Here is a 25,234-nt window from a genome sequence, read left to right on the forward strand (position 1 = left end):
GGGCATGTGGAAGGGATTATTTGATGTGGGGACTGGGAAGAGGGTGGCTGCGATGGAGAAATAAAGTGAATAAACAAATAAATTAATGGAAGTAAAGAAAAGGAAAAAATGAATTTACTTTGTGTATACACAAAAGTGAAATAAATATATTGTTGGCTCTACTCTTTAATTGTCCTCCTACTCTCTTCTCATTGACATTTCCTGAAATTCTCTGACTAATGGAGACTTTGACTGCTACATGAATATATCCTGTTACCTAGGGCATAGCCATGTTCATATGTTACTCATCCCTGGGCTGCAATGACAATAACAATATAACAGTTAATTCTTGCTTAAGTAAAATTAAAAACAGGGTAGAAGATGCAGCTCAGTTGGTAGAGGGCTCGTCTAACCTGCTGGCTGCATTCAGTCACGATTGCTACACAGACACAGTGATAGTGTATGCCTGTACACGAGCGCTTTAGACATGGAGATAAGAGAGTCAGATGCTTGGCTATACTGCCAGTTTGAGATCGGCTCTGGACAGTTGAGATCCTATCTCCAAAACAACAATTATGTAAGTAATAAATAACAAAGGAACCGACCACCACTATGAACAACAAACATGCTTCCAAATTCCATGGCTTAAAATAACAACTGAGAAAGTGCTGAGACAAGAAGTTACACTGAACTCACTCAGATTGCATCATATCTAGAATGTCAGCAAGATGCACCTGGTCCCACTCATTGTTAACAATTAGTGCTGGGGTTGGTTCTGGCTGGGGTGAATTAGAATACCTCCATTTCCTTTTCTAAACTTTCAGGTTGGGTCTTCATGACTCAATATTTTCAAAATAACAACAACAACATCATCAACAACAACAACAACAAAAGCAACAACAATAACAAAAGAGCTGGCTTCAAGCCTTGGTTAAAAACCTCATCAGGGTGTGTGGGTCTGCATACCCAAACTCAAAGGGAAGGGAGGCAGATTCCGTTCTTAGAATCAGAAGCATATTGCATGGGAGGGGCTTTGCTTACATTAGGGAAAACAATAAGATAGCCTCTCCAAGGGAGCATCAAATAGCTTTTTCACATACCACCTCATTTCATCTGAGCCACAAAATTTGTTTTTTGGACCCTTACTAGAGCATAGTTTTTTATGCGCTTGTTTTAAGATAGCTAGCTTCCCAAAGCATCCAAAGTGTTCATGCACTGTTCCCATTTCAGGCTTTGGTTTACGACTCTTCCCTATGCCTCCTTCATCCACATTAGACTGAGAAATCAGAGGGTATTCACGCTTCTGGGGCCAAATTCTGGTTTTATTGTAAGGGAAAAATAATTTGGAGAATGAAATAAAAATCTTGAAGGATATTAATTGTGAAGTTCTGGAAAACATCTGTCGTGGCAAGCCACTTCTTTCCACTGTTTATTGAACACATGACCTCATCCTAACTGGGTGACAAGAAAAGGGCAGGCACACAGACATATGTGCATAAGTCCTGGGATCAGGTGGGCTGTACTTGCTCTGATGAAGACAGCAACCTAAAGCCTCAGCACATTTATTTCTTTACGCTTGAAGAACAAGGAGGCAGGCTTAGCTGCTCTGAGTAAGAGGTTTCTGTACAGGAGAACTCTCAGACTCTAGTCATTGAGGGAGAAGCTACAGCTGACAGTTTTCCCACATGCTGATCAACCCTCTGTAAACACTTGTTACTTAGACAAGTAACAAAGACAAAGCCTTTAGCATTTTTCTGAGCCGCACCTGGCGAGGCCTTCCCTACTCCCATGATTCTTGGCCCCTGGACATGGTTGTGTACATATCAACAATGCATAGTCACTCAGCACCTCATCCGTTTCCCACACAGAAGTCACTTTTAAGACTTTGATGTTTACTGGGGCTAAAGTCAAAATACAATGGAATGCCGTAGTCAGATAGCGAAATAAAAGTGTATTTCTTCTTGCTTTCTTGCCAGAATAAGGAGGCATAAGAGTGAGGGTGAAAAGCTCAAGAAGCAGGACAGTAACTTCATGTCCTTTGCCATCTTGGTTTCTCAGAGAACTCTTATCACCTAACAGGAAAGAAAGAAGGTGGAATATGACACAGAAGGCTTGAGAATAGACCATATATCAGTGAAAGGAAGAAACAAAATTGAAAATTGTTTTGAATATGACACAGAAGGCTTGAGAATAGACCATATATCAGTGAAAGGAAGAAACAAAATTGAAAATTGTTTTGGTGGCAAATTATATATACATATATGTATATGTATATATATGTGTGTGTGTGTTTATATGTATATACATATGTATATGTATATAATTATTTAGTTCTTATTGTTTATGTTTATCTTAAATCACTATTTTCCAGGCTGCTTTATCACTGACTTCATCTGTTTTGCATTTGTCATTGGTACATAATTTTCAACACTATTTTAACCTATGTTTTACATTACTAGAATTCAGCCTACATTCTTGTATATCTTAGAATCCTCTGTACATGCCTACTGTGAAAGTACTGTATGAATGATATTTGACTACTAATATATTGGCTGAGGCTCAAAGCTTGTGAAGTAATAGGAAACATACTGTTAAAATGAGTAAAATCAAACAACTGTATTATTGTCAAATTTAGAGGATAATATACTTTAACAGGACTCTTGATTACTAAATCAAAGGTAATTCCCAGATACTGTTAAGTCAAATTGGCTCTAAGTTGTTCCATTAATTCTCCTAATTTTTACAAATCATCTCTGAGCTTCCTTTCCATGTAGAAATGTGGGGTTTAATGGAGGAAGTCACAGGGCCCTTGCTCTCCTACATGGCTCCTATAAAAAAGTCTAAGATGGAAGCCTCACAGTACAACGTGTCTCCCCAAGAATGCCCCTGGTTCATTAGTTCTTGATCCTCTTTTCTCTTCCTATTCTTCACCAGATCATGAAGGTGCACAGTGCACTGTTGCCTTAATTCAAGTTCTAATGAGCTGCATGCTCCACACAACTTTAAATCATGGCCTATGTGGATTTGATATCCAGACTTGAATAATAATAATGGTGTATTGTTACCGGGTATCCCTGTTTTCCATCAATGAGTTACAAAATCTAGTGACCCATTTCTAGGTAACACGTTCCTCAGATCCCAAACCTTAACACACAGAACAAATTTCCAATTCATTTTCTGATAAAAATCATATGATTTGCGGCTGTGACTTTACCACTAAGCAGATAAATAGAATTTCTATAAGGCATTAAGTGTAAAGATGAGTAAGTACTACAGAGATAAGAATAATCCTACTACCTAGAGATTTTAGAAAAGGAGATGAAAATAACAAGTAATATTTTCATGCCTATTCCAATCTTTCTCTTTGCCCTCTGAAATAAAAGAGAGAGATGGGATGCAAACAGACATTATTGATAGTAAGGGTTAAAAGAAATCACACTAGTCATAAGCACCCAGACTGTTATTTTCTCAATGGAAAATTCGATAGAAGAAAAGCTTCTGAGAAAGGAGTTGGTATGAAAGTGTGCAATAAATTCTAACCAATTGCTGTCTCATGAAAGAAAAATATCAGCATCTGTACAAGACAAACATAAAGGCTGAATTATTCAGCCAAACAGGAAAGATGTATAACCACATGGTTCTCATTTTATACCTGGAAAGCCAATTGAAGTTTATATCTTCATTTTCACAGGGAGAAATGCAAAGCAATGAATATTTAAAAAATAAAACAGAACAAATGTTACATATAGACATATAACATGGAGAAAACTGGAGGGGGCCAAATTATAATCTGCATTTTTAAGCATCAACATATTACATAGCTATACATCTGCAAATAAAGAAATGGCAGAAGACCTTGAATTACTGGAACAGAAACACGTGAGTTCCAATACTTCTAATTAATTATTGTCTAAGCACAAGAACACTTACCCTAATCTCTGAAGACTCCACAAATGTTGGTTGCTATGCTTCAAATAGAAGACACTCATTTCAAATTTGGAAAAGACAGCATACAATTATATTAGTGCATGTAACTTGATTAATTAAATATCACTATAATTAGATCAAGAATCATTATTAAATTCAGAAAACTGCACATTTCAGAGGTATATTTTTCATTAAAGTTCCTCATGAGGATAAAAAAGAAAAAAGGCAGATTCTTTAGTTCCCCTGTGATGAGATATATTTCAATGGAGGCATCCCAAACCTAGTCAGATGTGAAAAAGTATCAATGTTAACTACACCCTGCTGGAAAAAAAAAAAGAAGGAAGCAAATACATTGCCCTTCAAACGTTAAAACAATATGTCATCTTTTTAAAGGCCCATCATCTTTAAATCTCTAGCATACTTGATTTTAAAAAAAAAAGTATTTTGTACAGAGATTGAAACAAAACTAATAAAAATCATGTGGTCTCTCTACTGTTTTAGGATTGAGACTCATAAAGAGAATGATGGTCCGTTCCCAATGCTAAAACAACAAAAGCTGAGATACCTCTCCCAAGAGATCTGCCCTTGTTTTTAAGATGCTTTTGTGTTGACTGACAGCTTTTCCAGTGACTTCCCTGGTGACTCTTCACAGTAAGGATGAAAGCTTCGCAGGAGACAACACATATCCTAACTGATCGTTCAAAACCACTCACCTGCAATGCTTAACAATTTGGCTTAAATTCTTCCCTTTTTTAAAATTTTACTTTAAAAAGCAAGTTGTTTTTATTTTTTATACCACAGCATGATATTCCTTCCAGTACTATTGTATTTTGAGGAGTTATAATAATGATAAGATGGATAAAACTAGGAATGGTTAAGGTTGTGAGAAAAAGATAGATCTTACATGAAAGTGAGGGAACAGCAAGGAGGCTCAGGAAAAGTCTGAGCTGACCCTAACTGTGCATCTTCATCTCCTTTAGAGAGCGTTACCCTAGGAGCACATCACCCAGAAATAAAGGGCAGAGGCTGGAATCAGAAAGTTGAAAAAAACTGCTGCTTATGCTCATATGATGATAACCAGAAGTTTCCACAGAAGAACTTTAGTTTTTACACATTGACTATTTACGGAAGGACAAACCAAACTGACACCTTTGAGTTCCCTACAGGGGCGTGATTCAGCCGTTATTCTAGGTCACTAGTAAGCCTCCAGATTAAGCATTCAGCTTCATCTATGGGACAGCATGACACGTCAACGTGTAGATTTGGCAGCCTGTGAATGATTTGACAAGAAGAGAGAAGACAGGAGGGCAAAGGCATAGGGCAGCATTTCTTCTCATCAGACACAGTGCAAAGTAGAAAATAGCATCCTGTAAGTGTTGCATCCCAGATATCACCTACAGACATGCAGACAATGTTTTGGTTATGTAAAGATATACATTGTCAGAATCAAAACTGAGTCACTATCAACCCTACCTCCACCAACACCAAAACTAAACCAAACAAAAACAAACCAGATAATAAACCAACCAAACAAGCAAATAAAAGCCTATGCCTAAAACTAAACAATGCATGCAGGTTATAAAATAAGGTTTCATGGCACAATTGCTTAGTAACATCACAAACAACTCTCCTGGACTACCACTATACACAGATGACACTATGATTTGATACAGACAGCATTTCCACAATGATATCTGCCCAGCAATGGTCTAATAAACATTAATCTCAATCTTGTGATTTGTCACTGTGATCAAATTATTGTTTCAAATATCTTCATTTTTGTCTTTCAGAGAATCCCTGGTCTTACTCTCCTTGACAATACACAGACTTCAGAGGACCTTCACATTTCCATGACAATGGTCTCCTGGGTCCCCAATAGAACTCATGATTATTTGGAGGATCCCCTTGTGTCTGGGCTTTCATTTGACTGGCAGGTCCACTGTCTGGATTCATAGCAGTTGTAAATCACACTCTTGGACTGAGTGCAATTATGCGCTGATCCCACAGGGAAGAGGATGGAATTCCTGTCACTGATTTCTATCGCTGACTGCTTACTCAAGTAAGCAGTCAGCAAGACTATGTGGCCCATAATGACTCACAGTCTGAGTCAACAACCCAGAGATGGTGTCTTCAATCCTGCACAATGAGGGGCCAGGTATAGTTTTCAGTCAACCAGGATGTCTGGCAGCCATGAAAGACTGACTTCTCCATCCTACATCCCAGGCAAACATCTCTCCATCAAAGGTCATATTTTTTAGATAGTCCTTCCTCTTTTTGGAATACAGGGTCTATGGCCTTATCCATTTTCCGTATATATCTACAAACCCATCAAATTAAAGAGATAGGTAATATGTAGTTTCCTGTAACAAATGGAGTTGTAGTCTATATTTTTAAAGAATTTGTCTTTATAGATGAAATGTAGTCAGTCAATTTAAGTCTTTAAATAAAACTAGTCTCCTCTATGCTAAAATCTAGACTCTTCTGACCCATCTTTCTGCTGGTGTCTACAATGCTAAGCCATACAGACACTGACCCCTCATGGTAGCTTTGAATGCCTATCTCATTCCACCAAGGTGAAGACCTCACTATCCTAGTTATGCTTTGGGGCCTCAAGCTGCCCATCCTGATAAGAACAAAACCACCTTATGCTGATGACCTCAACCTCACTTGCTGAGGAAGCAGGGGGCAGGTGTGGTCTTCTGGACCATTGGGGAATTCTCTACCAACCCCACGATCTTTAAGTACTCCAGAGTCCCCACCTGATTTATATCTTTCATCTTTCTGATTCAATGGAGATATATGCTGATGGTGGCCTATATTACAAATTATCAATGTGACAATTCTAACCTTTACCACTAGATGAACAAGAAACTTATAGAGGGCATTGTTGAAATAGACTGCAGATCTTTAAGAATAAAAATAGTAGACTGTGGAGTTGGCTCAGCCAGCACAATTCTTGGCTTGTAGGCAGAAGGATCAGAGTTAATCCCTAGAATCTATATAAAAATAAAAGTACCCTATCACTCATGAGATAGAGACAGGCAAATCTCCAGGACTTCCTGGCTAGGCAGGTAACCTAGCCTGTTCAGTGAGTTTCATGTCAGTGAGATGACCATTTAAAAATGATATATACATTTATATATATTATATATAAATTACACACACACACACACACACACACACACACATATATATATATATATATATATATATATATATATATATATATATATATAGAGAGAGAGAGAGAGAGAGAGAGAGAGAGAGAGAGAGTGAAGAACAACAACTGAGAATGTCTTCTAGCCTCTGTAGTTACTTATACTGGCAGTGGCATTGCCATTCTTCTTTTACACACACACACACACAAAACAGACAAAAATATAAAGAGATAATAGAGAGCAATTTTTTGTTTCTTTTTTAGAAGAGAAATAAAGGCAGTAATGCAGGAGGGCAAGTGCAGACGAAGATAGACCAGTGTGTGGTGAGGACCTTGCTCTCTACTGAAGGAGACAAACACATCACGTTGTAGGTTTCAGGAGGATAATCTATGAAGAAGACCATCACTAGCTATTTAGAGGCTTGAGAAGTGGAAACTCTAGTGATGATATGTTCTGACTTAATAGCCATATTTTAAATTTATTAGGTGACATTAGAGATGGATGCAACCATTTCAATAAAAGCCCATAGATAAATAGGTCAATATTTTTAATTGTGACATTTAAGAAATTACCCAAGCAGTAAGTTCATAAAGCCTGTGATTTGATATAAATCAATTAATTCCTCTTCCTTCTGCCTATACTGAAAGATCACATTTTAATGAATGTAAATATTTAATACTTCTGACATTCATCCCATAAATACACCTGCTATGAATCCGCACAGGTCTCTATAACAGAATTATCACAAGGAGCACCAGGCATCGTCACGATCTAATTCAGAACATGTTTTGAGGATTTTTACAATGGCAATACCACTAAATATTTTTTTAAAGATGCTGATGGGTGATGTAGAGATGCCTCAGCAATTAAGTGTTTGCTGATCCTGCAGAAAACCTGAGTTCAATTTCCAGCACTCAGTCCAGGTGGTTCAGAAGCCTCTGTAACATCAATTCTAGAGCATATGATACCCTCTTCTGGCTTCCACAGAAATCTGCACTCAAAGTCATTTAACCACACACAGACCCACAAACACACCCATACTGAAAAATACAATTATTTTTAAAAATCAATAAAGGAGGCTTGGGAGATAGGTCAGTGGGAAAAGCACTCCCCACCCAAGCATGAGTAGCTGAATTAGACCTGATGTGTCCGTGTATAGAAGCTAGGAAGGGCACTGCCTGGATATGACTTCAGGACTCCACATAGGGAAGGCTTTCTATGTTCTGAAATATGACATAACTGTATGCCATTTGCACTGCTCCAATAGCAATGAAGACACTAGAAATTGGAGGCTAAGACTCTAAACAGAGTTCCCCAAAGGACAGCATAGGAAAAATGTCATAAACGCCAGAGAAAAGACTGTTTATTGGGAGAACCTACTTTTGTTCCTGTTTATCTGAGGGAACAGGAAAATAAGCACACATTATCAGGGTCTTCAGAAGGATGAAGGCTTCCCTTCAACTCCACCCCTCCATTCTTCCTTTCCTGTCTGTCAGTTTCCTTTCTGTTTTATCTGGAGGCCCAGGTTCTGCCTCCGAAGACAAAGACTTCTTTCTGTTCTGCCCTGCAACACTGGGGTGCCTTCATGATAAATTACTGTATTGATTGCATGTTGATCCAGACTGTATCCTCTGGGGCTTTGCATTAGCAAGCACTTAGAAGAACACAGAATGGTTTGGGGAGTATTTTTCCCTCTGGCGTCATTTATTTTCTTACTAAAAGCAGTCTAATTTAGAAGCATGCTCACTAAAGTCTCCCTTTCAGAGGGGTCCAGACCTAATGAAGACAGCCTTCCTCATATCAAGTTACTGACATAGATCATAATTAGGGAAGCATGAATGAGCCAGCTTCATCTTGGAACCTGCATCCTCCTGTCAGTCACAATGTTATGTCAAATGCATTGTTGATTGAATTACAGATTTAGCTCACTCAGAGAGCCCTTGATGATCAAGTTTCTTTATGTGCTAATCCAGGGTGCTTTCTTTTATGCATCCTGGGATCAGATCATTGGTTTAAGGATTTTCCTTCAACTTTTAGATTTGCAAATCAAAGGTGAATTACACATGGAGCAAAAGTGTTTTAGGGATAGAAGTCCATGGTCCTGTGTTTGTCTAGTATTTGTCAGGCTCTGGGTCCAATCTTCAGTTCAGCAAAACAAAGGAAACAAATAAAAATCCCAAATTAAAAACAAAGAAAAAAATTCAAACAAAAATGAAATGAATGGGTGGTCTGCCTGAAATACTGCAGTATTTGGGCATGAAAAACAAACTTTGAACAAACTTCACCAGCAATCATCTAGAAAGAGTAGCAACCTAGGCTGGATTCCCAACAATGGCCAGAACAATGGCAATGGTGACAATGGTAAAGGCCCTGGGACTGGATTTCTCAAGACATCTCAAGACTGCAGTATTCTAAGATCCCATTGGCTGCTCCTTTCCTTGTGTCTGAGGGTGTATGTAGGACTGGGCAACAGTGAGCTCTTGAAAACCCTGACACAGAGAAGAGAGCTCCCCAAATCAACAAAGCAAGCATCCTGGAAAGTGAAAGAAGTGAAATTTAGAAAGGACCCTCCCACAAAGTTGCCCATTCTGCTGGCACATATGCTATGATGCATGGCTGTGCAGCAGGCGCCTGTCTTCTGATGCATGTGACCTTTAAACTCTTACCCTTATTAAATATCTGGCATTGATTGTCTCTCTTGCTTTGCATAGACTTCCATCTCGCTTTGTTCTTACTTTGGATATCCTCCTATGCCTTTTCTATCTCTTCTTTCCTTCCTTTCTTTTCTTTATTTTTTTTTTAATATAACATCTTTACCAAGACTGACAAATTTATATTTAAATAAGAAGTGTTAGAAGAAACAGGACTGTATCAGGGAAGACAATCTAAATTAGATTCTAGACTAGATTTCAGAATTGCATATGTATTGATCTATAACTGATCACTTTTTTGTTATTATTGCTCAACTCAGCTACAGAATAAAAACTCATCAGGATTTCCTTTGCTCTTGTCTCTTTTGCAAAATATCTCAATCCCAAGTTGATTACTCTGCTTCTTTTTCTTTCTGTGCTTAGTTCAAGCAATGACATGTCCATGTTGATTCAAAAATTGTGAGAAAGCAACCACAAGGGTGCCAGGTATTAGAAATAAGAAAAAAGAATGGGTGTGGAGCATATTGCAAGTTTTAGTACTATTTTTGAATAATCTTTGCAATTCTAAAATTATTCTAAAATGGAAAATAGATTAAGATGTGACCTGTCTAGGCCCTGTCATGTACATAAACATTTGGAAATCAAGATGTTAATGTACAAGGTTGAATAACCCTTTTATACTGTTTTCAGGAAATTTCAGCATACATTCCAGAAAGTATGGCCATGCCATCTCACCACCACCAGAGTGAACTATCTGTCACCCCATCCCTCTGCCAGCATGGGCCCTGACCCATTGTAGAGATCTTAGCTATTTTGGAATAAATAAGGTACTCCCTCACTGTTTATACCTGTTCTCCTGCTCCTAGTCACAGGAAAGGACTCTTTGCCACCTACCCATCTTCTCTAATGACATGTTACTTCCAACCGTTCATTCAGTTTCTGAACTAGGTTATCACTGATCACTGCTGAATTTTAAGAGTACTTTGTATTACTACAAATGCAAATCTTTCATTTAGAGAAGTAGGATTCAAATATGTGGTCTGTCTCTTGTCTATATTTTATTGGTATTTTCTTATTATTCACTTTTAAAATGACTGTAATTGTGTGTGCACGTGATGTGTTTGTGAGAGCCCAGGAGAGTACATGACAGAGTGTGGAAGTGGAGACTAGAGGACAGTTTTGCAAAACTGGTTCTTTCCTCCCACCATTATGAGAATCCCTGCTGAGCTATCTTTTCTTATCCTCTGAACATCATTTTAATACTAAGCTCAACTTACTAGTTTTTTTTCTTTTCTTTCATGTATTAGGATTTTGGCTATTTCTCAAACCACAGTTAAACAATCTGAAATCACTAATCTATATAGGTTTTTACTAACTTCTGTGTCTCACTTTCAGTGTAATATTGCCACAGGCAGGGAATGTCTGTTTTCTTTATTTTATATTCTCAGCACACAAAAGAGTGCTTGTGTGAAGCCAACACTTAGACACGTTCTTTGTAATTATGCACGGGTGATCTATTAGAATAGTGTCATTGACTAAAGAATATGACAGTAATGCTTCTGACGGTTAACACAATGACTCTGAGAAAACATATGCAGAGTCTGACAGTGGACGAGCAGCCAATACTCAGCAGTAACTGTTGTCATTATTTTTTGCTGCAACACTGCAGCATTCCGAAAAGCTAAGGGCTCCAGAAAGAGGAGGAGGTGAAAGGGTTCTTTCCAGTTCTTTCATAAAAAGGTCACTTTGTAGGCCTGGAATCCACCTGGGCCCTCAACTAAGTTGACATGCCATTGTTTTATTTAATAAAATATGCATCTGTAAAAATCCCTGCAAACGTTACCATCTGCATTAAGGTGGATTGACAGGCATGTGGCATTTCCACAGGAATGCATCTCTATGCAATTTTAGTGCTCGTCTTCCTTTTACCTGTCCACTGTTGTGTGCACATTTGGGTTTCTTTGCAAATTTCTGAGGTAAAAAGTTCTGGAAACTGATTTCCATCCTTGGTAGCAGTTTGAAATGTGAAGATTTGCTTTGTTTCTGTGATTTTGAATGTTTTTTGTTATCGTTGTTTATGGCTCTGCAGATTCAAGCCCAGAGTCTTATGTACGAGAAGAGATCACTAGACTACAAAGCTACCACGGTACCACCAGCCTGATTGCATCACCTTAAAAGGAAATAAGATCTACCTGTGGCTAGAAAACTGCTGGTGGGGTTGCAAATTGGTACAACCACACAGGAAATCAGTTTGGCGGTTCCTCAGAAAACTGGGCACGTCACTTCCGAAAGATCCTGCTATACCACTCTTGGGCATATACCCAGAGGATTCCCCAGCATGTAATAAGGATATGTGCTCCACTATGTTCATAGCAGCCCTATTTATAATAGCCAGAAGCTGGAAAGAACCCAGGTATCCCTCAACAGAAGAATGGATGCAAAAAATGTGGTATATATACACAATGGAGTACTATTCAGCCATTAGAAACAATGAATTCATGAAATTCTTAGGCAAATGGATGGAGTTGGAGAACATCATACTAAGTGAGGTAACCCAGTCTCAAAAGATCAATTACGGTATGCACTCACTAATAAGTGGATATTAACCTAGAAAACTGGAATACCCAAAACATAATCCACACATCAAATGAGGTACAAGAAGAACGGAGGAGTAGCCCCTTATTCTGGAAACACTCAGTGTGGCAGTATAGGGCAAAACCAGAACAGGGAAGTAGGAAGGGGTGGGTGGGAGAACAGGGGGAGGGAAGGGGGTGTATGGAACTTTCAGGGAGTGGGGGGCCAGAAAATGGGAAATCATTTGAAATGTAAATAAAAAATATATCGAATAAAAAAAAAGATTCAAAAAAAAAAAAAAGCAAAGTGTTTGCCATGCAAACAGTTCAAAGACCTGAGTTTGATTTCCATTATCCCTGCTGAAAGACAAAGAGCTGGGAGTTGGGGGGGGCACATATATTCCCAGGGGTGGGGAGGGCAAGGCAGGTAGATGGCTTCCTGCCCCTCCAGCATATGCAAATCACTAAGCAATCTTGCCTAAAATGGTGGATAATCCCTAAAACCCAATACCTCTGGCCTCTATACACACATACATATACACATATTATACATACACTACATACACTACATATAAACCATAAACATCATATACATAATATACATAAACATTCAGTGTGCCTGCAAACTCATGTGCAGTCTTACATATGAACATACACAGATCTACATTAATTAAAAGTGAACAAAACACATCATATTCATGTATGAAATTCTAAAACAATAAAAACAAGTGAATTTTTAAGATATATTAGGGAAAAGTGATTGTTAAGAGGTATTAGGGAATAGTGATTGTTGCTTCCTGTTATTTTTGATATTATTTTTGTGTTTGTGTGGGTATATTCTTTTGGGTTTGTTGGAAGAAGATTACTTTCTAGATTTTTCTAGAGTATAGTTTCCCTCCTTGTGTTGGCATTTTCAATTTTACCATGTTTGCCTATTTATTTCTTGAATTTTACCAGAAATATTTTCCATGTAAATCTTCAATGTTATCTGAAAATGTTTATAATTCCGCCTTCAATCAACTTAGAACTATATTTATGCCTATCATTTTACCTATATAATTTCCATGATAATCTTTCATTTTAACATCTTTTCCATATATTTCTTCAATTTTATCAGATATATTTTCCATGTAAATCTTCAAATTTATCAGAAAATGTTTATAATTCCACTTTCAATCAACTTAGGAAGACTTTTATACCTACCATTATTATATCTATATAAAATTGTCAATGATAACCTTCAATTCTAACATATTTTTCTACATTTTTCTACAATTTTATCAGAAATATTTTCCATGTAAATATTCAATTGTATCATAAAATGTTTCTATCCCATATTTCAATTAATTTAGCAATGTTTTATATGTCTACCACTTTACTCTTTAATTTTCCATGAAAATTGTTAATTTTAACGTGTTTATCTGAAATATTTTCCATGTAAATCTTTAATCTTATCATTAAATATTTTTATGTCCCTCTACTTACATTTTCAATAAAGAAAAAAAATTTTAAAAAGTGATGTCTAATTGAGAAATAGACAGATCTCTGACAAATAAGAGAAAGATTTAGCAGAATGAATCAGAAATAGGATATCCCCAACTCTTACAAGAGCAGCACAGGAAAGAGAAGCTGGTTCAGAGCATTGCAGAGAGTCAGGCAGCTGGGAGTCAGTGAAGTGAGTGCTATGCAGTGGAGTTTGTTCCTGAGTTCATGCAGTTCAGTGCAGGTCAGCAGAGGTAGTTGAAACCAAAAATAAGCAGGAGCCAGAAGATTAGAACAAATTACTGGAGTTAGTTTGAGGCCAAGCAGGGAATTAATTCAGTGAGATGCCAGATTGTACCAGTTAGCTTGGAGAAGAGTTTTAGCCAGAGAAGCTGAGTGGAACCAGTGAGCCTGTGTTCAGAAAGGACTAAAAAGAGTTTGTTTAGCAGTATGCCTCCATGGCCACAATCACATCCGGCGAATAAAGGTTAAGTTTACAGTGGAATGTGGCACCATCTCCTTGAGTTAGTGGGTCCATAAGGACAATTTTTACACCTGCACATCTGTCACTTTAGGGGATTTCATAGATTAGTGGGAGGTCACACTCACACGTGACTTCATATACATCACTCTGATTCAGGAATATTTCTAAATACTTTTGATTTGTAATTATTTGGACAGATAGTGGGCAATGAGTGTGTCCAGGCATGAAATGGTAAGACATCTAGGACACTGCTCTGTCGTCACAGAGGAAGTAGAGATGTTATAATGAAAGGTCGGGGGTTCTACTTTTCTTAAATGCTAAGGTTAGAGGTTGTGCTCACTCACTGAGAGTCTATCAATAAAAATGATAAGAACATTGGCTTTATTATTCAAATCATAGTTTTTGGGTCTACTTCAAATCTAAGAAGATTCTAGAAGATGGTGCTGCAACACATTGAAGAAACAAAAGACTCTAAGACAATGATGATTAATGCTGCTATAAATTGATCTTTTCAACTATACCCAAAGAAGTAGCTGTTCTTTTTCAGAAACACACACACACACACACACACACACACACACATCATAGAGAAGGAGAGGGGGAGGGAGAGGGAGTCAGATAAGAGAATTAAATAGTTCCCAATGACAAACATGTTTATTAAACCCACCCAAAAGGCAAGTACCTGTGACCCATTAAACCCATCTACATTGGTGTTCAAAATAAATAGATAACTTCATCCAACGGATATTAGTCATCTTTTCTATGAAATATTTGTGTGTATGTATTGTGTGCACATTTATGTAGGTTTTCACACTTCTTTATATTTACGTGGGGAAGTCAGAGAACAAATCTCAGGCACAGGTCTTTTTCATCACTTTATTTGATACAGGGTCTCTCTTTTAATATTTGCTAGTTCTTACATAGGTCTAGCTGGCTGAGAGCCTCCAGGTATGTGTGTGTGTGCTGATTATTCATTCTCTTGTCCCCCTTTGTCACCTTAACATAGGAGCACTGAGATGAGTACAGATGAGTGCTACTGAGTCCAGCTTTATGCCTGCTGTGGAGACTTCCTGAGCTGCTTCTCGAGCCTATTGTAAAGCCTCTCTAGGCTTGATCTCTCCTTATTTGATTTTTCATGTAAAGGTAGGTTTCTTATGCATTTCATGTTTCCATTCTTGATCCTTTTCCTGTTCTGTTTACACCTATGCCCTTCCTCCCTCTCTGATATAGGCTCTAAGCATAAACAAGGAAACAATTATGCACAATGTTTTCTCTTAATGTTTCTCTATTGTTCTTCTATTTTTTCTGCCATCCGTTGGCAATTAACCAATGAATCTATTAAATGCCACTGGGTAGAAGGTATTGTGTTAGTCTCCCGGAAAGATACAAGGTAGCACACAGGTACTCGGCTACATTTCAAGGGATTTACAGGGGACAAAAAGAAAGATGTAAATAGCTCAAGAGTGATAAAGGCAGGTTTACTTTGTTTCCCTACAGGTTCAATTACTTCAACCACTCAATGTTTTCAGCATGTATCTGCTACCCTCCTCTCATTCCGTTTGTGTACGATGTGGACATATGTGTATGTACCTGCATTTAAATGCATGACATGTAGACACTCAAGGTCAGTGTCTGGTGCCCTCCTTGGCATGTCTCTTAGTGATCCTCACACATCACATTTATTTGGCTAGGCTGTCTGCACAGACCTCCCTGCTCTCTCCCCCACAGACTATCGTTTTCGCTCCTGTCTTTGCTGCTTTCTGAAAATTCAATTTTAAATGTAATAGATGCCACCTTTCCTACAAAATCTAAAGTGTTCATGGTCTGAGGTGTCAGAAAATTCAGCATCTTGACAGCATCTTAAAGGAGTAGATGGATTGCTGTCCCTTTATTAAATAAAAGTCCTCTTCCTTTGGATTTCAGAACTCTACTGTTTCCCTTCTAATTTCATGGAAGTTTCCCCTTTCTAATTCATTTATATTCCATTCTCAATTCCAAATGTGGGTTTCCTTCCCAAACTGTACCATCATTCCTTCCCTATGTCATCTGATAGCACTTTTTTTAAAAAAAAAAAAAAGTTAATTCTTTGAGAGATTCATTTATCAAATTCAGAGACTTGCAAATCTCCTTGTTTTGCCTATGTCCCATCCCTGTGGCATCACCATCTGCTAGGAAGGGATCCTAATTTATCAATGTCTAAAATCAAACTGCTTTCAACTCTGGTCCTCCTGCCCCTGAAGACTTCTCAGTCATGTCCATGTTGCCTGTGGCCCATACAAGAGCAAATGTGCACTCTTAGTTCCTTTCAATAAATGGGAAATTTATTGGCTCTTCTCTGCAATTTTGTAACATTTGGTTTTCTGAATGCTCTTTTCCCATGGCTAACACGAGAACCATGGTGGCAAGATGCTTCTGTTTACCTTTCTTTGTGTGGGTAACTGCACATGAACCATGTGCCTGCACCAGATGTTTCCTGATTCAGTTAGAGTTTTGCAAACTTGGTGTTTCGGCCAATATTCTATTACAACAAAGAAACACTATGAGCACGGTAATTGGTAAAAAGGAGAAAACATAAAATTGAGACTCACTTATTGTTCAGAGGTTTAGTCCATTATCATCCTTATGGTAACCATGGCAGCACACAGGCAGACATGGTGCTGGAGAGGTACCTGAGAGTTCCACAACCGGAGGGTTGGTTGTCAGCACGAATAGAAGTAAGCCACTGGGCTTGACTTGACCTTTTAAACCTCAAATCCACCCACCCTCAGTGACACACGTCATCAAACATAGCCACACATATTCCTACGAGACTGTATGTCTGAATGCCACTTCTAAAACATTCAAATATATGAATATATGGGAGTTATTATCATGTAAACCATGACACTTGGCATGTTAATTTTTCAACACACCCTGTAGAAGTAACAACCAACTAAATATCTAGTTTCTGTCTTCCTTCCTTCCTTCCTTCCTTCCTTCCTTCCTTCCTTCCTTCTTTCCTTCCCTCCCTCTCCCTTTCCCTCCCTCCCTCTCTCCCTTCTTCCTTTCTTTCCTTCTTTCAATTATATTGTGTATAGTAATCTTAGTTGTGAAATTTGATCACTCGGGGGCTGCCTTGTCTGGCCTCAGTGGAAGAGGATGCACATAGCTTCATGAATACTTGATGTGCCAGGGTGGGGGGATTCCCACAGGGGACCTCATCCACTCTTAGGAAAAAAGGAAGGGGGAAGAATTGTGGGAAGGGGTGACTGGGAGGGGACAGTGAGTGGGATGTGAAGTGAATAAGTAATAATAATAATAATAAATTTTGCTCATTCTTGTCCCTGCTCACTGTCTCAGACAACTTGAAATCCTATGTGCAAACAATAGTGGTCATTCAATCCAATCTTCTCTGTCCATCCTCACTCACCCACAGCACTCCTTTCTGCCTTTGGGAATGATATAAAATCCTCATCTACATTTTTTTAAATTTTTCGATAAACATTTAGCTTTCCCATCACCTTTCTTATTAATTTTATCGGTATATCTTTCTTTTTTTCTGAAACTTATTAAATACTTAAAAATCTAACACATAAGATTGTTAAAGAATCTCTTATACATTTCCTGAAGGCATCAAGATTAGAAAGGCCAATGTCCTAAAGCATCACCTATCTATTATATTTTAATGTAAAGCATTAGGCTGTTTTTTTCTATATAAGTTTATTTACCTACATCGAAGTAAACTTCAAGGTTGGAAGCACGGCAAAACCCCACTGAAATTTAAATCTTGCATGGGAGATGAAGTATGTTTACTCAAGTATTCAATTGAAGAGGGATACATACACTTAGCATTGATCACCTGTGCCTCCAGATAACAGGATCTATCACCCATCTAAATGCACATAATGCAGAATCAGAAAATCTGTCCATTTGCTCAGAAATCATTCATACCCAGGAATCAAGAGTGGGGTTTAAAGCACTGGTATATCCATGTCATACTTCAGCAATCTGATTTCTCTGGCAGGAAATAGATGTCAGGGTTTTAAAAGCTTCTCATAAGATTCAGATACCAACCAAAGTCGGTGATGTGCTTTCAGTCCAGGAAAATCTTGGTGTTAAGCACTCTGTGCTTTAAGCTTTCTGAGTACAGAGCTGCAATGTAGAGATGTGTTTGTAACAGCTTCTCATTTCCCTGTTTTGTAAAAGTTTTGCTATATGTGGGTCTTATATACACATGATTCTCCTATGACATCCTGGGTGTATATTTCACTCCTACCATTTCTTTCTCTGCTGACAATCGGTCCTCAGAAAGATCACTGGACACTACCCTGATGTTTCAACGGTCTACCTGAGAGGACTTGTGCTTGTTGGTTAATAGGCAGGAGATGAGGTCTATTGGCTATTAATAGTCACTGTGGTAGGGAAAGTCGTTTTATTCAATGCTGTAGCCATTATTAGTATGTTGCCTATGCTTCTGTAAATAACTCCTCACTCATTCTCCTGTAACAACTACAACTGAACTCACTGGCTCACCAAACAGAAAAAAGAAAAAGAGAAATCCTTAAGCAGGAGAGCAATTGCCAAGGACATGGTAAAGCTAACCAACCATGACATAAAAATCTATCACTGCATTTAACTTTTTCTGTTCTTTTTCCTTCTTACTTTTTATTCTTTCACTCTGGCTTCCTTCCTTCTTTCCTTTCTTTCTTTTTTTTCTTGTGTGTGTGTGTGTGTGTGTGTGTGTGTGTGTGTGTGTGTAACTACCCTTGTGTCAGGGCTGTAGGATGTGCTTGCATCAACAGACAACAATAGGAGTTGGTGCTCTCTTTCTGATCTGAGAGTCCCAGGCCTGGTGGCAAGAGCTTTTACCTGCTGAGTCACAGCACTCAATAGCCACTTAATTTTTAAAAACTTCTTTAGCCTCTATTACCTCTTTGAGTAAAAACAATCACCTAGAGGTAAACCCAGTCATTGTCTATATTTGAAAACTGGAGCTACTGACTCTGAACCTATATGATTCAATTTACATTATCGAGTTATTTTAATATTAGAATTCGAAATTTCAACTAAGCTTTTAAATATCTACTGATTTCCCATGAAATTTATGTATGTTTGAATGAGAAAGAGAATGATCCTAAGGCACATATATTTGACTGTACCTGCTAGCTGAACCATTTGAAGCAGATCAGAAGGTGGGGCATTGTTGGAGGCTGTGTGTCACTGGGAGTGGGATTTGAGCTTTCAAAAGGTGGTACCATTCCTAGTGTCTTTCAAAGATTGAGGATTATAGATGAGATGTGAGCTTTCTGTTGCTCATCTAGCACCATGCGTGCCTGCCTGCTGCCACTCTCCCTACCATGATGGACACGGACCCCAAAATAAACATTTTTATAAGTTTCCTTAGTCGTGGTATTTTTGTCACAGTGAGTATAAGTTAACCAAGGACAGCTTTGTCTTCATCATCACTTAGTGGGTGTCTAAGCTTTGATCTCCAGGATAAACAGACAGTGCAGCATGCATTGTCCCTATCTGGATGAAGCTCAAACCTAGCCTGGGAAGCTTCTGCACTTAGTCAAGTATTTTATTTAAGATGAAACAGGCAATCTGTTGACAGAAACACACACTTGGAAATCTTATCTTCATCCAAGTTTAAGTCAACAGAGTTCCATGTTTTGAGCACAGTGATATAAAGGCAAAGGACACCATCAAGAGGACAGATCGGCAACCAACAAATTGGGAAAAGATCTTCACCAATCCTACATCAGATAGAGGGCTAATATCCAATATATATAAAGAACTCAAGAAGTTAGACTCCAGAAAACCGAACAACCCTATTAAAAAATGGGGTACAGAGTTAAACAAAGAATTCTCACCTGAAGAACTTCGGATGGCGGAGAAGCATCTTAAAAAATGCTCCACTTCATTAGTCATTAGGGAAATGCAAATCAAAACAACCCTAAGATTTCATCTTACACCAGTCAGAATGGCTAAGATTAAAAATTCAGGAGACAGCAGGTGTTGGAGAGGGTGCGGAGGAAGAGGAACACTCCTCCACTGCTGGTGGGGTTGCAAATTGGTACAACCACTCTGGAAAGCAGTCTGGCGGTTCCTCCGAAAACTGGGCACCTCACTTCCAGAAGATCCTGCTATACCACTCCTGGGCATATACCCAGAGGATTCCCCACCATGTAATAAGGATACATGCTCTACTATGTTCATAGCAGCCCTATTTATAATTGCCAGATGCTGGAAAGAACCCAGGTATCCCTCAACAGAAGAGTGGATACAAAAAATGTGGTATATCTACACAATGGAGTACTTACTATTCAGCCATTAGAAACAATGAATTCATGAAATTCTTAGGCAAATGGATGGAGCTAGAGAACATCATACTAAGTGAGGTAACCCAGACTCAAAAGGTGAATCATGGTATGCACTCACTAATAAGTGGTTATTAACCTAGAAAACTGGAATACCCAAAACATAATCCACACATCAAATGAGATACAAGAAGAAAGCAGGAGTGGTCCCTGGTTCTGGAAAGACTCAGTGAAACAGTATTTGGCAAAACCAGAACGGGGAACTGGGAAGGGGTGGGAGGGAGGACAGGGGAAGAGAAGGGGGCTTACGGGACTTTCGGGGAGTGGGGGGGGGCTAGAAAAGGGGAAATCATTTGAAATGTAAATAAATTATATCAAATAAAAAAAAGTTTCAATTATGAAAAACCAAAAAAAAAAAAAAAAAAAAAAAAAAAGAAAATGTGTTTTTACTACATGCTTCTCATATAAACATTATCACACCCTTATTCAAAGAATCCTAGATTATAATTTGAAAGTATACATATTCTGCAGAAGATTCTATAGCTAGATGAGAGTTACCATGAACTCTGAACACTTTAATATCAGGCATGCAGCCTATATTTAAGATTTAAGGAGATAATAAGTTTTCAAACAATAATAAGTAAGTTTAAACAACGCTGAGTTTAAACAATGCATCATACTGAGATGCAGTGACAGCACACTATAAATACATAATCTTGTATATTGCCTTACCAAGTTAGATAATTAAAGCCGCAAATATCAAGAAGCTATAAATGAACAAAATCAAATGACTATCAGAAATCTCAACATGGGCATGTAAAATTCTCAGCATCTCTCTATGCTGGAAAAGAGTTACAATGTTTGAGGATTTTATTTGAAAATGCTCAAACAAGGCTGAGGAATGGAGCTCAGAAGTGAATAAGTTGCCTTGTGTGGGAAAAAGCTTGGAATCTATTTCAACATGCAAGAAAATGAAATCAAAAGTGAGGAAAAAAGCAGAGGAAGGAAGAAAAGAGCAAGAGGAGGAAGAAATAGCATCAACAATAGAAAGAAAAAGAAGAAGAAGAAAGGCAGGGGGAGCGTTTTCTATACAATAGTAAAGTTGTTAAATTTGTCCCCACTTATTTATATAAGTAAGTCATGAATGGACACTGAAGAAAACACTGAAAGAAAACTATTACCTCCAATTATAAGTGGTCACATACTGGTTTTCTAGTCTATGTTATAGAGACATATATTTCTACGATGGGAGGCATGGTGCTGTATGTTACATAGCTAAGTACCCATGCCCTCCGCCATACCACTTCCTCACAGGCTCCATTCTTCTTAACACTCTGAAAATCAGCTCAGGCACCAATTTGTATATCAAAGCCCAAATAAAGAGACAGTATGAAAACTGACTGGAGCCAGGTCGGCCATGGAGACCACGTGGTAGAAAAAAAAAAAAGAATTAGTTCTCATTGGGCTAGAGGAGACTGCAGGCCCAGTAGTGGAACTGGATCTTGAGAACTTCAATGCATGAGAGGAGTCTCACCTCTGACAGCTGGTAAACATCTCAAATGAAAGGAAATAACCAAAAGCAAGGACACTAAAAGGGGAGTTTTACATGAGATTTTCAGTAATTTGATTATTACATTGCAAGTAATGTGCATGCATTTGAATATGACACTGCCCAGAGAAAAGAGCACATGGCCATAGGGCTTCATACAAGTTTCACATAAGCACTAAATATATAACAGGAAATTTATAACACAGAGTCATCTTCAACTATTCTCAGAAGAGCAACCACTGTAAGCTATCCTAAATTAGAATCTTTTACTCTCATACCACAAGATAAATATAATCAATTCATTATTTTATGGGAGCTATGATGAAACATAATCATAAGCCTCATCACAACTAAACATCAAGTTCAAAAGACTGCAACTAACTTAGATGGATACAAAAATAAAGGAAAATCTAAGGAATCACTGCAGAAATTTAACAAGGAAATTTATTTCCAAAGAGTATGCAAAAAGTGGAAGAGACCAACCAAAACTCTCAGCACTGTAAATATGTTCAGTATTATGAGAGCATTAAGATCTCCACAGGTGTAACCATTTGTCAACCTGAGCACGCCTCATCATTTTCACATGTGCACATTAGTATATATAAGAAAACAACAACAAGAAGTAATTATCTAGGGCACAGATGCATGCAGGCAAGCAGGTGTCTAACTTCAGGAAAAACACTAACTTTCAGGTGCGGTTCAAATTTTAGAGGTATCCATGTTCCCGAGCCATGTACCCACTCATGCTCTGTTCATATAAGGTAGAATGTGGAACACTGAACATGCCCAACTAAAGAAACATTTTGAGTGAGTGGCATATAAGTGAAGTTAACTTTTAGGCAAATGGAATTGAATAGTGGTATGAAATGTAGTCAGAGGCTGGGAACATAGCTTAGTCCCACAAGACTGTCAGGACTAGAATTCTGATCTCCAGAAACCTAGGTAAATTTTGGAAGGGCATGGTAGCCTGCATGTAATTGCGGACTTAGAAATTGGAGACGAGGTCCCACAGAGTAAGCTGGTAAGCAAGACTAGCCATATTGGCATTCCCCAAGTTTGATTGACAGATAACGTCTCAATGAATAAAATGGAAAAATCTGTGCAGAAGGGGTCCCCATGTCAATCTCTTGTCCCACATACACGGAGAGCAAGTTTATGTGTGCTCACACACATGTAAAACTAAGTAAATACATGTGTAGATCACACATAAAAGCAATGTAGAAAATAACTGTATATGCATGAAAGAAAGGGAGGTTTTTAATTTAAGACACTAAATACTCGTCTAGGAACTGCAAAAGACAGTATAATTGAGTAAAGAGTAAAAATATACCTTGCATTCATTGAACAATCATTTAATGGAACATTCCTCTAGGCATTAAAAATCAATGTTCGGAAAATCGTTTGGTCTATGCTTTCATTTCCATTTTGATACAGTTCAGGACACTTTGCCTAAGGAAGTTTCCAGAAGGCTTAGTCTTTTCACATCCATTAATTTAGTTAAGATAATTTCTACAGAGTGCCACATGTATGCAATTTCTTACTGAGTCTCTTTTCCCAAGGGATTTTAAGCTATTAAATTAAATTGTAAGTATGCATGTATGTGATATATATATATATATATATATATATATATATATATGACTATTATTTAGTCATAAAACTAAAATACAATGTGTAAGGTCATTGAAGATATTGTACGTAATGAAATAGTCTAGAAATATGCAGAAAAAGACATGCATGCTACAGAATTCCACTCCTGTGAAATACGAATAGCTGTCAAACAGATAGAAAGTGATATAGAAAGTGATACAGATACTTTTGCGAAGGCACATATGGATAATTGAGTAAGTGTATATTTACTTTTCTAGGAAGAAAAATGTCTAGTGATAGGTTTCTCAAAGATGTGCACAGATATACCAACACTAACTGTAAATAAACCTTAAAAACAGTTCAGATGTTATTTTTATGTTACATATATTTTATTGAAAATAAAAATGTTCAAAATGCCAAATATACAGTATGCTAACTAGCTAGATGTGTGAGAAAAGCTGTGGACGGAAAAGATAATTTGAGAATCATGGGAACATTTGCTCTTTAGGGTTTTATATCCTTCTCCCCCATCTACTTCAAAATCCTGTATTCAGCCATTTTATAAGGATGGAATCTTCCAAATCCATCCGCAGGTATGAGTTTGACAGGAGAATTTGTTTCCATCTACCAAGAGCAAGCAACAAGAAGATTTCTAAGTAATAGCAAAAGTGGGGTGTTTGAAGCCATGCCCACACTTTAACAGCAAAATACTTGTGCAAATAATCCCAGAAAATGCTGAAAACAGTTTAAGTGCAGAGAGCAGACAAGGCAAGCTATTCCTTTGATACTAAAGCGCAATGCAGTGTTTACACGGCAACCCACAGATTCAGGAGAGGGTTATTTCACCTACCTTGCTTCCGTACATCCTCTACAGCAGCCACCAACTCTTCTTTGAGATCTTGGCTCTCCTTAGCAATCTGTTCACCCTTTTCCAGGAAGTTCTGAGTAGCTTGTTCTACAGATGCTGCCAGCACATGGGCTTTCTTTGACCTCCCTTTCTTTTTACCAGACGGACCTTTGTTGCTTGTGTTGACAAGTGTTGTCACCTGGAACACACACACACACAAAAAAACTATAAAGCCATTCTGTAAGACTTTATAGAGATGTGTTGTTGCCTCATAATTTCTAACTATCCATTCAGGGCAGGAAAAGTTGTCAGATACTCTAGAGCTATGGTTATAGCACTCATGAGCTGCACAATCTGAGTGAAGGAACCAGACATAGAACCTCTGCAAGAACAAGTAGTCTTAACTGATAAGACATAGATATAGCCCTAACTGCTTCCTAAATAATGTAACTTGATCATATATCTCAGTTGCAAAGTTCTTTTACCACTATATAGAAAACTACTTAATTTGCTAATAAAGCTTTTAATATCTTTCAAATAACGGGTTCACTGCTATAAACACCAGAAGCTTTATTTACCAGAGAGAAATCTGGAAGGGAAGAATAAATTCAAATGTCCTATAATATATCAATAACTGTCGCTTTACTTGTTTGCTATTGTACAAAGATATGATCACCTTCATGACAGGTAGAGTT

The 25,234-nt window shown here is 37.9% G+C and overlaps 1 protein-coding gene across 5 annotated transcripts in view; it reads right to left on the reverse strand.

Annotated features, from left to right (window-relative positions):
- Ctnna2 (catenin alpha 2) overlaps positions 1-25,234 on the reverse strand; it is a 1,018,271-nt gene that overhangs the window by 906,763 nt on the left and 86,274 nt on the right. For all 5 annotated transcript variants that reach the window (XM_052174030.1, XM_052174029.1, XM_052174028.1 and 2 more), the window contains exon 2: positions 24,543-24,738. In XM_052174030.1, coding sequence (XP_052029990.1) covers positions 24,543-24,738 — 196 coding nt within the window. The remainder of the gene's footprint in view (positions 1-24,542; positions 24,739-25,234) is intronic.

Source organism: Apodemus sylvaticus, chromosome 2 (genome assembly GCF_947179515.1).
Source record: "Apodemus sylvaticus chromosome 2, mApoSyl1.1, whole genome shotgun sequence".
Classification (NCBI taxonomy): Eukaryota; Metazoa; Chordata; class Mammalia; order Rodentia; family Muridae; genus Apodemus; species Apodemus sylvaticus.